This window comes from Macaca fascicularis, chromosome 5, assembly GCF_037993035.2.
Source record: "Macaca fascicularis isolate 582-1 chromosome 5, T2T-MFA8v1.1".
In the NCBI taxonomy this organism is placed as follows: Eukaryota; Metazoa; Chordata; class Mammalia; order Primates; family Cercopithecidae; genus Macaca; species Macaca fascicularis.
Window position 1 is genome coordinate 174,451,058 of NC_088379.1, and position 14,768 is coordinate 174,465,825.

Below are 14,768 nucleotides of genomic sequence, written 5' to 3' on the forward strand. Positions count from 1 at the left end.
ATACAAAAAATTAGTCAGGTATGGTGGTGGGTGCCTGTAATCCCAGCTACTCAGGAGGCTGCGGCAGGAGAATTGCTTGAACGCGGAGGGGGGAGGTTGCAGTGAGCCCAGATCATGCCACTGCACTCCAGGCTGGGTGACAGAGTTAGACTCCATCTCAAAAAAAAAAAAAAAAAAGGGAAAGAAAAGAGGTCGTGAAGGCTGTATAGGAAGCATAGTGCTGGCATTTGCTTCTGGTGAGGGCCTCAGGAAGCTTCCGATCGTGATAGAAGCTGAAGTGGAAGCAGGCGTGTCACATGGTGAGAGGGGTAGCATGAGAGAGATGCCAGGCTCCTTTAAACAACCAGCTTTGTTGTGAACTCACCAACAGAGCAAGAGCTCACTCATTACCATGGTGAGGGCACCAAGCCATTCATGAAGGGTCCACCTCCATGACCCAAACACCTCCCACTAAGCCCACTTCTAACATTGGAAATCACATTTCAACATGAGATTTGGAGGGGACAGAACAACCAAACCATATCAGATAGCCAGTTGTCCCAGCACCAATTACTAGAAAACAGTTTTTTACCCACTCTTGTACAGTGCCACCTCTGATGTATATGAAGGGCTCATTATATATAGGAGGGTCTATTTCTAGACTCCCCATTTTGTACTATTGGTTTTTCATCCTAATGATGGTTATGTGTCTTTTTCTTCTCTTTTCCCCAATTCTTCTTCTCCGTCTCCTTTCCTTTCTCCTACTCCCTCCTTCCCTTCCCTCCTCCTTTCCCTTCTTCCCCTCTCTTGTTCTTCTTTCTCTCCCCTTGCCCTCCCCTGCAATCTGTGTCACTGTAGATTTATCAGTCATTAGTTTTTCCAATGAATTGGTTTGCCTTTGGTGTTCTTTTCTATTATGTATTTCTTTTCTGTTTCATTAGTTTCTGATCTTATTTCCTTCTACTTTCTTTGAGTTTATTTTGATGGTTTTTTTTTTTTCTAATTTCTTGAACCGGATAGTTAGCTCCTCAGTTAAGCTGCCTTTTCCTTTAAGTGCATTTAAAGCTGTAATTTTTTTTTCAGATACTGTTTTAATTCTATGCCATGTGCCTTTTTTATTACCACTATTTAAAAATAATTTTTAACTTTTATAATGATGTCTACTTTGGGCTATAGGTTATTTAGAAGTGCAGTTTATAATTTCCAACATGTGAGGAATTTCTGGCTGTTTTTAATTATTTATAACATTATTGCGGTCCAAGAATATGCATTATGTAATTTCAGGGTGCTGAAATTTTTTGCAACTTGCATTGTGGCCCAGAAAAAAAGTCAACTTTTGTAAATGTTCCATGTATGCCATAATAGTACATAATGTGAAGTTTTTGGTTATGGTGTTCTCTCCATGTTCATTAGGTAGTTTGTTAATCTGTTAAAATAATCTGTTTCTTTACTGCTTATTCTCCTTGTTTGTTTCTGTTAAGTATTTGATAAGTGATGTGTTAAAAAATTTTCACTCTGTTTGCACATTTATCTACTGCTTCTTGTCATTCTGTCAATTTTGCTTTATATACTTTGATCTTAGGTTATTAGGTTATATCTTCCTGGTGAATTGAACCACTCTTATTTTTTAAATAACTCTATTTCTAATTATAGTTTTTTTATCTTACAATCTACTTTGATATTAATATAACTCCCAATATTCTTTGGATTAGAGTTTGCATACTATACTGTTTTTATCCTCTTTACTTTCAGTCTTTCTGCATCTGTGTGTTTTGTTGAAACTCTTGTAACTATATAGTTGAACTCTCAAATCCAATTAGGTAGCATTTGTTTTCTAATTGGAACATGTAGTTTGGTTACACTTAATGTAAATAGTGGCATATTTGGATTTAAATATTTCTAAAATTTAAACTCTTAAAATCTTTTTTTGCTTAGTCTTTGTATTAGCTTATGTTCATGCCTGATTATATTTGAGAAATTCCTTCAAAAGGACTTGTTTAGGCATTAAAACATGTTTGCTGTTTTTGGTTCTCATTTTGAAAAATTGATCATTGTTTGATATTTTTTGTTTTTGTTTCTAAGATGGGGTCTTGCTGTATTGCCCAGGCTGAAGTGCAGTAGTGCAATCATGACTCACTGCAGCCTTGACCTTCAGGACCCAAGTGATCCTCCCACTTTAGCCTCCTAAGTAGCTGGGACCGCAGGCATGTGCCACTATGTCCAGCTAATTTTTAAAAATTTTTTGTAGAGACGGGAATCTCCCTATGTTGCCGAGTCTGGTCTTGAACTCCTGGCTTCAAGTGAGCCTCCTGCCTCAGCCTCCAGAGTGCTTGGATTACAGGCATGAGCCACCATGCCTGGTCCAATTGTGTGATATCTGTGAAAGCAAACTCTTCATATTTTTATTCCTGTGATATGTTATTTGGGTAACCAGATAGCTATATTGGAAACTAAAACTTCTTATATTTATGAGGTATGAATATTATAAAACCATTTTTTTTTCAGTTTATTTTCTGGCTTGTCAGTTTTAAGAATTTCTACCTCTTCTTTCTTTAAGGCTTCAGTAACTTTACAACTAATTGTGTAGTTTATTGATTGTCCCCCCGGGAAAGCTTTGCTATATCTTTTTTTTTTTTCTCTCTGATGCATTTTGATAGGGAGAATGACTGACAATGCAAGTTAAGGTTTAGTGCCACATAAGTGTGTCCAAATGTAAACTTAAAGCAGCCTGTATTAGTCCCTTCTCATGATGCTATAAAGAAGTACTGGAGACTGGGTAATTTATAAAGAAAAGAGATTTAATTGGCTCACAGTTCTGCACGCTGTACAGAAAGCATAGTGTCTTCTGGGGAGGTCTCCGGAAACTTACATTCATGGCAGAAGGTGAAGGAGAAGCTAGCATCTCTTACATGGCCAGAGCAGGAGCAAGGAGGGCAGTGAGGGAGGTGCTACACCCTTTTAAAGAACCAGATCTCAGGAGTATTTTATAGTGAGATAGCACCAAGGGAATGGTGCTAAACCTTTCATGTAGGCTTCACCCCATGATCCAGTCACCTCCCTCCAGGCCCTGCCTCCAACATTGGGGATTACAATTCAACATGAGATTTGGGTGAGGATACGGATCCAAACCATATTACAACTATATTGATGGATTGCAAACTACAGTTTTTAACCTACTTCTATTAATTAATGTTTATCTCATGTAAGTGATTTTATTTGTAAGCATTCTTTTAAAAATCTTTTTGGCTTGGTGCAGTGGACAGTGTTGGGTGGGCCTGGACAAGTTGTAAGACCTGTCTCTACAAAAAAATAAATTAAAAAATTAGCCAGGCATGGTGGCACACACGTGTGTATTCCCAGCTATCGGGGAGGCTGAGGCGAGAGGATAGCTTGAGCTAAGAGGTCAAAGCTTCAGTGAGCTATGATCATGCCACTGTACTCCAGCCTGGACGTTGGAGTGAGACCCTGTCTCTAAAATAATAAATACAAATAAAAAATCTTTTCATTATGGAATAAATTGTAAAACATTGAAACATATGGAGAAGAATATTGTGTACCTTTTCATCCTGGTCACTTACTTTAAATAATTGTCAATTCATAAGCAATTTTGTTTCATTTCTACTCCCTCAATTATGTTGTAATAAATCTGAAACATTGTGTCATTTATATAGGTAGATAGATATACATATGTATTGTGTATTTCTAAAAGATTAAGATTCTTTTAAAGGTCATTATTTTAAAATATGAATAACACCTTAAAATCAAATATCTTGTGTTTCCCATTTCCCCAATTGTAAAAAATTGTATTATTATCTTTTAAGTCTTTTAAAAAAAATTCTGTAGGTTTCCCTCTCTACCTTTTTCCTTACTAAATTGCATTTGTCGAAGAAAACAGGTCATTTGTTTCCTAGTTTGGTTTTTTCCTGATTACATTTTTGAACTATAATTTGACATGTTTCTCTGCTCCTGTATTTTCTGTAAGTTGGTAAATCTAAAGGCAAAAAAGTTGTTTAAAATTTATTTTTATTGTTTTTAAAATTTAACTACTTCTAATATTGTAGATTTCTCAAATCATTACTGTTATAAGGGGCTTAAAGGTAGGACTCTTAAAATATTATTGTCATCTATTCTGCCTTCCTGGTTTGTAGATATAGAGACATCCCAGAGAGGTTGTGATTTATCCAGATTTCCACATCAAATTGAGATTACAATCGAGGGTGCGTTAGAAAGTAAAAATAACTTGGCCTTTTGAATTTTGATGCCTTCATGTGTGCTACTTGTGACTTTGGTTCTTTAGAATTCCATCCTGCTCCAGAGCTGTGCCTAGGAATTCTTGAATTTGTCTTCTGCTCTCTCTCTACCTGGGCTCCACCCTGATTGTAATTCAGTTTGTTAATCTGATAATAAAAAATCTCTGTCAAAGTCCTCTTATGTGTCAAAGTCCTCTTTTGTCACACCTTCCAGTCTACCTTATGCTTTTCTAAATTGTGATTGGACTTAACCTGTGTACTGATACTTTTACTTTAAGAAAGTGGCAGCTGTGGACTCCATAATCACAAGAGAAGTGTTTACTTCTGAAGTTTTAAATATTTTTAGATTTATTATTACAGAAGTAATATATTTGTTTAAACAGTGTGGAATTATATAAACACTGAATGTACCCCCCAACCTCTCTACCTTATGTCTCAGTGATAACAATTGCTAAGGGCTTGATGTGTCTTACTCTAAACTTAATTCTATACAGATATAATTATATAGATTATATATTATATATACACACAATTGTTTATCTTACAAAATAATTCAAATATGGCTACAAAACTTTTACATATGAGGCATTGTCAGTATTTATTTTACCGGGAGGATTTGACCCTTCAGTGAGTGCTATCATTTTCATTTTTATGATCAAGTTGTAGATCAGGAAAAACAAGTTAAGAGAGTGCCTACAATTACCGGGAAATCTTGTGGATAGATTTTGATTTTTTATGTAAAGACGTATAAGAACATGAATGGTATAAAAACAAAACCCTTTATCAACTCCATGTAATTAAATATTTAGAAAAATTATATGGCGGTAGAACATACAAAAAAAAGAACCACAAACTCCCAAATTTACATTGAGCTAATTTAGTACAGTTAGCCTTTGTCAGAGCTTTCCTTGTTTTAAAAAATTATTGACTCAATGTGCAGGAAGGAGCATAGAAGAAAAAATTGCCAAGAAAATTGGAAAAATACAGAAAATAAAGAAAAAATCACCTACTATCCTATCATAAATTTTAATAGCTAGAATCAGGATAAGATAGAATATTCCTGTGGCAGTAATTCTAGTCTATATTCCTTTCCCGGAACCCTGTCTCCCAAATTCCAGGTGAGATTTTATAAGAAGCTCTGTTTATCTGAGATTTAAAATACAAAAACTTGATTTAACCTATACAGTTTTTTTAAAAGACCCCAAATAACTAAAATTCATAAAAATTTCTATTAAAGAAACAATTTCTGAATTTTATAACAATTTCTAGAAAAGTTGAGACACATTTTGCTGAAAGTTATTTCAAGAACACAAAACCCTTATGAGGTAAGAAAAATAGGAAGCTAGTAAAGATAGGAAAGTCTTCTGCTTAGTAAACCTTTTTTGCATAGTTTACGCACACACAATAGTAAAGTTACTTAGTATGTTGATAAGTTTTCTTTCTCCTCAAAAGCTACGATGTCTTACTAGCTAGTTCCTTCAAGAAAGGAAACAAGAAGCTGCTGGAGGAGATTGGTGAGTGGGATAAAACACTATTCAACTCTTCAGTTATTCGGTTTTTAAATCCTCAATGAAAGGCTGCTGTATATTGTAGACTATTTTTTATTTTTGATAGACTTAGAACCAAGTTTCTTGAGAAACCTTTGGCATATTGTAGTTTTTTATGGCTATGACTCACATGACATTACTGTATAAAACTGGTACATTCTCTCGTAAAAGCACACAAACTTACTAGAGTGCTGCTGTCATTTTTTTACATTAGAAATGAAAAAGGGCATTGTCTGCATTCAGAATTTCCTTTTTACATCTCTGTATTACTTTTTCCCCTTTATATTTATCTTAAAACCAAAAGAAATAATGTTTCTATTGTTTTACTGTCGTTACCACTGATGCTACAGAAGCTGTATTGTGAGTGCTTTAAAATTCTCAAACCAGTTTTGTGTGTTATACTTGGAGCTTAGTCATCGTCATACGTAGCAGGACCTGATTAAGAAGGCTGTTCCGCCTCTAAGCCTTGCTAGATTGTAGCCACTAGCAACCAGGCTGCAATAATTTCCCTTTGATGACATCATCCACTGTGGAAGAACCCAGTCGCTTCAGCGAGTCGAACTACAGTTCTAACCTCATCAAACATGGCATCTCCCTTGCTTGCTGCAGCAGGGATGGAAGAAATGCCACTTTCTTTTTAAGCTAGCAAGCTTTTCTTTTTCTTTTTCTTCTTTTAAAAAATTCTAATTATGGATGCTTCTTCCGACCCTTATTTGCCTTATGACGGGGGAGGAGACAATATTCCCCTGAGGGAATTACATAAAAGAGGTAATACCATCCCCTTGCTGTGAATTCTCTGTTGGTATGTTTTGCATGCGGCTGGGCGGTCCTCTAGCTTAAACTGGTTCTCGTTTGTCCTTTAAATACTGCTGTACGTTGTTTAGTTGCCCTGGGTTGTTAGTAAGGGGAAAATACAACCTTCTGAATGGTTATGTAGCCATCCCTGATTGTTTTCTCTGTGCAGATTAGTACTGCTTCAGATCACGTCGGGCTCCGACTCCATCTTCTGCATGAAAATCTTCTTTCTAACTCTGAAAATGAATTAATATGCTTTTACAGCCAACTAAAGTCGTGTTGGTTGGCACCTAAAAAGTAATATTTTTCTTCCTTCAGAAAACTTACATTTCCTTTAATTTACCCAGAGAAATCAGGTGACTATGTACCATTATATTTCAGCTGCTGCCAATTACCATGTAGATTTTACACCACAAAGTAAATTTATAGCAAAAGCTTTACCTACATTTTAGAACATTTTAAAATGACAATAGAGATGAATAATTTCTATATTAATACTTTTTATTTAATAGGTATTTTGGCTGAGTAACATACTACATTGTCTTCCACAGGTATCTTGTGAAATTTGATAGGATAAAACACGTTAGGGTACTTTACTAAATGTCAGAAAAAAATAATAGTTATTGGTTTGTGAAAAGCAGAAGAGCACCCAGCATGCCTGTAAATCTTTTGGCAGTCACTTCCTTAGTCTCCTTAAAATTAATTGCATGTTAATTACTGCCCTTTTTTTCATTTTTGTTAAATTGTATATTTTAAAAACAGACTGGTTGACATTTGTTGTCCTAGAAAAAAAATTGAACTTCAAGAAAAATCTCTTAGCTTATGTGACTTCATTTTTGAGCCACATTAGTTTGAATTACTGCATGATATTATAAACTCACCTTATGATTTAACCCAAACTTTTATTTGTAAGTATATAAGGAAGTAATAATGTTTTTCTAATATAATTAGTCTGCTTTATTTAAAATATACTTTGTGTTCTGATAACACTTTTTTTTTAGTATTAAGTTCCACTATAATTTAAACATAATGTATTCAACAAATGTCTATTGGTTACACTGTGTTTGTTAGACACTATTTTAGGGTCTGAACAGTTGTAACATTATTTATCTTGTATTCTGTAGTTAGTAAAAACTTGCTTTTTGCATTTTGAGAAAAGCTGTGTAAGGATCATGTTACATATATTGTGCTTTCTCTTACAGAGTTGCCTTCCTAATAAAATTTCAATATATGGATATATGTATATGTTAGAACATTTGGAAGAAATATCTAAAAGCATAAAGAAGAAAATAATTTCTCATAATCACACCACTCAGAGTTTTTTATTTTTTTATTCTTAATATTGCGATCTTAAGTTCTTCTATTTCCTATGTTCTCATTATCAGTTTTCTGGTAAGGATTTCTTTAAACAGGAAGCAAGGTGAATGAATAGTGACTGTTCAAATGTCACATTATTTGCTAATCAGTAATTAAACTGTAAAACAAGACAGGCTATATTTTCCTCATGCTATTAGAACATTTGTTTGTTAATGATGATAGAATACCTGGGCTTCAGAAATTTAAATTCCTTTTGTGAAGCTTAATAGTCTTTGACAGAACTTACTTATGGACTGTCTCAGTATAAAATATAAAAATAATAAGAAATAAGTCAAAACTTATGTGAGAGTAGGCATGGTTACTGATATTACCAAAACATAAGCTTTTTATTTCTATTATGCTTTCATAAATAATCCTTTAAGAATCTTGCTTCGGATCTAAATCAGTCCCACTCTTGGCAGCTCAATTAGGTTCTTTATCCCTTGATGAGACTTAATCTATTAATATAAGCCATTGTTATTGAAAGTAACATTGTGTATGTGTAGTTGAGATAAGTGAGTTATTAGGCTTGCATGTCTGCACTGTATTACCTCAAACATACTGTAGTATCCTAGTGTCTATGCGTAAGATGTTATTTGTTTTCCATAATTTATGACCCGTTGTAGCCATGGGTCAATACAATGGAATTGATGGAGACAGGCAGCTAACAGATCGAAAAAACTGAATCAGCTTCCCTGTGAGGAAGAACAAAACTATATAATGATTAAAATTGATCTTCAGGCTGATAGTGAAGAGGCAGATAAAATATAAAATTGTGAAGGATATCAATAAAGTAAACATGAATCTGTTTAGTAAATCCCTGCGTGGTATAGCCAGGGATTACCTTTGTTGGGCAAATTGAATTTAATACTACTTTTCAAGGTGAGATGGTAAATGGTGAAGCTTCCTACTTAAGTAAATAATGTCAAGTCTAGAAGTATAAGTAGATTCAAAATAGAATTAGTTTAATGTACTATTGATAGATTAGAAATTAAGATGACATTTTAGAAATAGCCATCTTTAGGGGTATATTTCCTATATAGAAACAATCAAGCTCTCTCAAAATGTCTCTTCCTTTTTTATCAGGAAGAAATGCTTGGCTTATTTGGACTGTTAGTTTTACACTTTTTCTTCTTGATTTGTTCAAGATGTTTAAGTATTTTGGAGGTCAAATTTCTTTCTTCTACCAACCCTTTATAATGGATTTGATCTTTTGGGCCTGAGCCTCCATTTACTCCATGAGGGCCTGTAACAATTATTTAAATATTTAATTTATTAATAATAATTAATATTTATTAGAATTTCCTGTTAGCTGGATACTATTCTAAGTGGGGTTCTTTTTTTTTTTTCTTAAGAGAGAGGTATCACTCTTTCACCCAGGCTGGAGTGCAGTGGAGTGATTATAGCAAACTGCAGCCTTGAACTACTGGGCTTAGATCCTCCTGTCTCACCCTGCTTGGTACCTGGAACTGCAGGCATGCAATACCATGCCTGGCTAATTTAAAAAACAATTTTTTTTTTTTTTTTTTTTTTAGAGAGAGTCTCACTATGTTGTCCAGGCTGGTCTCCAACTCCTGGGCTCAAGTGACCCTCCTGCCTTGGCCTCCTAAGTAGCTGAGATTACAGGTGCGAGCCACTGTGCCTGACTTGTTCTAAGTGCTTTATGTATATGAAATCATTTAAATCCTCATCACAAGTTTATGAAGTAGGTACTGTTATAATCCCCATTTTCTAGTTGACAGGACTGAGGTAAGGAATTGTTAAGGAAAAGTCAGAATTCCATCCAGATATTTGGCTCATACTCTAATCATGAGGCTAAACTGCTTCTCACTACACGTATCTTCATAGTAACTTATGTTTTAAGTCTGGTAGAGGCATAAGAAAAACAAACATAATCCCGAGGAAGTTAGTAAATTTCTAGTGAATGATAGAAATGCAGAAATCTCTTCTTCCGCTAAAGTCCCAAAGAACATTGGGAAGAAGAGATGAGTCTCCTTTTGACAAGTGTTATCAAAGTAGACTGTTCTCACATACACAAGGGAACTCAAGTTCTTTTGGGCATTCCTGGTGGATATGATAAAATGAGTAAATGCTATGACAGGAGGAAATGCCTAGTATGTTGCTCTTGGATTAGTTTTGGTACAACAAAGGCAGTTTTGTTGTGAGTCACTGGAGAGGGTAGTGTAGAAAGGTGGAAGTTAGAAGAATGGCAGATCCTACAGGACTAACCACAAAAAGTGTAGCTTTGCCATTGAATAGAAGTTTGGAATCTTATTTTTTCAAGTTTCTCCCTGAAATTATTTCTTGACATTATTAGCTCAGCAATGTATCTAAATAAAGCTTTTTTGGGTTTCTATTATAATAGAGGTTTGTTCCTTTTTCTTCCCTCTGAAAAGTATCATTTTTTGCACATTATTTGAAAATCCAGGTGTTATATGATGTTCTTATTGCCAGAGGGACATTCTGTAGGCTCTTTGTAAAATGATTTTAGGATTCAGATACTTACTATATTTTTATTGGCCCTAATACTTTATCCAACTGGAAAATTAAACCTCTTCTTAAAAAATTAATCCATCTAAGTGTCTGTAAATTAAAGGAACACCTAAAGATTGTTTATTTGGTGTCAAAAACTCCTTGTTTCTACAACAGCAGTATAAAACAAAGCCTGTTTTTAAATGTGCTTTTCCCACAGTATCTGAATTTCAAATCTTCAATAAAATGTGGCTCATATTACTACCTCTAGCTTGATTTTCTAAAAATAGCTAACACTTAAGTATGGTTAATTTTATGCCATCTCATGGCTTGTCAGAAATGCTTTGTATCAAGATTTCAAAGTGTGAACAGATTTCCTGCCGCATTGATTAAGTTTGTAATTTTGGCTGTTTTCCCAGCGTCGAGGTTTCTGCTTTGTGTTTATGCAGGAGACTGGTAGCTTAAATTGTACTTGAAGGTTTTGTTTCGTGTTTTTAAATTAACATATGTTTAATTTCTAGTTTCTTTGTAGCCCTTTGCAACTTTAATGAGGTCATAAAGTGGATTTATTCTGATTTCTCTAATTTTATATATCTTTTTATTCATGTATTATACAGCTCATCATATATGCAGGCATAATAATTAAATGTGGAACCTGTTTCCAGTTACACAGATGTCTTAATGTCCACCTTATCATCTCTAACTAAGGATGTGGCTTTTTAATTTGAGGTGGCAACAGAACAGAAAAGAAAACAGTAAATTGAGTAATGGGCTTAGTATTGCTGCTGCCTGGTTGTGTATCTTTGGAAAAATTCTTTGGGATTTGGCATTAACTTGCAAGTCTTTGCAGTTTAGACAGTTAAATATGATTGAATGACTGAACAAATTTTAATAGCATATGCTTCTTTTATGCTATTCATTTACGCAGTAGACATTTAATTGACCACCTGCTAAATATGAGGCACTATTCTTGCCGTTACCTTTTTAATCTTTGATTTGGAGTCTGCTAACATTCTGGAACTTCCACTATCAACTTATAACGTTTACTTTCCCCTCCCTTACCAGGAAGGCCATTTCTTATCAGTACGGTCGCAGAGAGAGGGAAAAAAGAAACATATGGGGCTAGACTTCCTGCTCTTAACATACAGAAGCAAATAGGTTGTGAAGGAATACATGGTATTTTGGATTCCTACCTTCTTCCTTCCGTAATTTTTTTTTAAAAGGTTCATATGTTTTGTCTGTGTCTTATGTAACAGTAATCTGCATTATGAACTTAAATGACAAGGATCACCATTTCACATCTTTGGAGATTGATCACAGAGGTAATAAGGAACTCTTATTAAATAACTATATGCATTATTTTTCATGTAAAACCATTATTTGGATAAACCCCTTTGAGAAAAGACTTAGGCTCCTACCAGTGTCGCTGTGATATTTACTAATAAGCTCAGTTTGAGGTGCAGCAATTAAGGTTTTTTGTTTTGTTTTGTTTTTTGTTTTTTTAAAGGGCAGTTCAGCAAATATATGTGGAAAGCTTGTGGGTAAAATCATATTTGTATTTATGGGAAAGCAGACAATTTTATTAATGCCTATATTTTTCTAGTTCAGTGTTTGTCAAACTTCAAGTTTTAACATGTTGATCATGAAACCAGTTGAATTGTGACCAGTATTTTAAAAGGAAAGATTAAAAAAACAAAGTAAAATATCAGTATATACCAACTAATAAGAGTAAGCATTGTTTACTAAACTTTGGTTTTATTTAAGTACATATCTATATACTATGTCAGTGAGAAACATATCTCAACTTTTTTTTGGAAAAACATTTCAAAAGCTAAAAAATAGTTTGAAAACCTGTTTGTAAGTACACCTGAGGTAAAGGTACACTTCCTGTGGCATAAGATGTCAGGAACAACTGAGGGTGAGAATGGGGATGCACTATTATCATAAACTTCTGCTAAAACATAAGGATGTGAGTGCTGGGAGCAAAGCCGTGCTCACCACTTCTGCAGTTTTCTATTGCAGCATTTTAAATAATATAGGAAAAAGTGGACTGCAACCAAAGCAAAGAGGGATAGTGATGGTGAAGAGTAAGATTGTATTTATTGTCCAAAGGCTAAGTGCATATACATATGTGTTTGGGAGAAGACATCACGTAATAGTTCTTAACCTACTCTGAGAGAAGGTTGTCCACATTTCTTAAAGTATACATGTAAACCAACAGTGAAATTATTTTAGTGACTTGAGAATCAAAGTGCTAGAGTTTGAATCCCTGTTCTCCTACTTGCTAGCTGTGTGACCTTGGGCCTGTTTAACTCTCAGCACCTTGTTTTCCAAATGTATAAAGTGGAGATAGTAGTACCTGTCTCATGTTGTTATGAGTATTATATGAACTAATATATGTAATGTCCTGAGAACAATGTCTGGCACACATTAAGTTACTCAATTAAAATTAGCTATTCTTACTGCTATTATTAGACATGAGCTAGATAACAGTGACCTCTGCATGGGAAAGATTATTTTAATTCTGATGTAGTTCAGTTTATCTGTTTTTTTCTTTTGTCTCTTGTGCATTGGTGTCATATCTAAAAAACCACTGCCTAACTCGAGATCACAAAAATTTACTCCTGTATTTTATAGTTTTAGCTCTTTAGATCTAGGATCAATTTTTAGTTAATTTTTATATATGGTATAAGGGAGGGGTACAATTTCATTGTTTTGCATGTGAATAGCCAGTTGTCCCAGCATCATTTATTCAAAAGACTATTCTTTCCTCACTAGAAAAAAATATTTCTTTTTTTTTGAGACGGAGTCTTGCCCTGTCTCCCAGGCTGGAGTGCGGTGGCGCGATCTTGCCTCACTGCAAGCTCGGCCTCCAAGGTTCACGCCATTCTCCTGCCACAGCCTCCTGAGTAGAAAAAATATTTCTTTAAAGAATAATGAATACTTTTTTTTTTTCTTTTTAACCAGTCACTCAATTGGAAAAAGAATAATAAATAATTTTAAATAATTTTCCTACAGGTAAATTTAAGTCTTTTTGTTTAGATTACATATTAAGAAATAATGGATTTATATTTCCATAGGTGTGCTTGATCTTTATAAAGTTCCCTGTCTCTGAAAAAAAATAAAATAAGGCAAAACAATCTTCTTAATAGAGTTATTTTTGCAAGAAGGTTGCAAGCCAGTTTTAGTTCATCAATTGAATAATTTTTCCTGCTTGCTGGAAGTATTTCAGTATTGGTAATGTCTGAACTATGAAATTCATGAATCATGCATTTTAAGAATTTGTTTCTGTGTCCGTACCAGGCATAATGAATTAAGTTATCTGTTAAAAAAAGTTGATTTTTGCTCAATATACAGTTCTAGAAGAACTTATTGTCCAAATTTTTAAGACTTTTTTTTCATTTTGAGATGGATCTCACTCTGTTGCCCAGGTTGGAGTGCAGTGGCACAACCTCTGCTCACTGCAACCTCCACCTCCCGGGTTCAAGTGATTCTCCTTTCTCAGCCTCCCAAGTAGCTGGGACTACAGGTGTATGCCACTATGCCCGGCTAATTTTTGTATTTTTAGTAGAGATGGGGTTTTACCATATTGGCCAGGCTGCTCTTGAACTCCTGACCTCGTGATCCACCCGCCTCAGCCTCCCAAAGTTCTGAGATTACAGGCGTGAGCCACTGCGCCCAGCCAGATTTTTGTTTTGTTTTGCTTTTTTTGGCTTTCTTTGTCATATTGTTAGTCTTTTGGTTAAGCAGTATTATAACTTAGTCATATGAGTAGTATAATGCAACATGCTGAAGTGTGTGTGTGCAGGGGTTGGTTTTGGTTTGTTGTTTAAATAGATATGAGATCTCACTATGTTTCCCAGGCTGCCTTGAACTCCTGGGCTCAAACAACACAGCCTCCTGCCACAGCATCCTGATTAGCTGGGACTACAGGTGTGTACCACTGCACCTGGCTTTTCTGATGAAATTTTAAATACTCAAATATTTCAGCAGAAATAATGGCTTGTGTTTATTGTTTTTCTACTATTTGTCAAGTGTAGTATTAAATGTTTTACGTAATGTATCTCCAGTCCACATATCATACTCTAGTAGAAGTGGGTAACAAAACCAAGGTACTCAAAGAGGTTAATAAGTAACTTGTGCTAGATCACAGAACTAATGGGAGGCAGAGCTGGAATTTGACTCTAGGTCTTTCTGACCTCAAAGTGCAGTAAAGTCATGGAATTTCTCTACTAGGCCACCTGGAAGAAAAGTGATCTTTTTTTCCAGTCTTTTTTGTTACTGTTTTTCAGCCAGGAGATAGTAGAGTTGGGTAGTAGAATAGTGGTCACTGGCATCTGGTAGTCAGCCCTCCAAAAAAGTTTTTTAT

At 34.8% G+C, this 14,768-nt stretch overlaps 1 protein-coding gene across 4 annotated transcripts in view; it reads left to right on the plus strand.

Moving 5' to 3' along the window:
• Positions 1 to 14,768, plus strand: part of CLCN3 (chloride voltage-gated channel 3) — a 101,862-nt gene that overhangs the window by 32,796 nt on the left and 54,298 nt on the right. For 2 of the 4 annotated variants that reach the window (XM_005556278.4, XM_005556280.4), the window contains exon 1: positions 6,340 to 6,544. The exons of the other annotated variants lie outside the window; for them this stretch is intronic. In XM_005556278.4, the coding sequence (XP_005556335.1) occupies positions 6,466 to 6,544 (79 nt within the window). In that variant the 5' untranslated portion in view covers positions 6,340 to 6,465. Of the gene's footprint in view, positions 1 to 6,339; positions 6,545 to 14,768 lie in introns of those variants that run through there. 4 annotated transcript variants of the gene reach the window in all.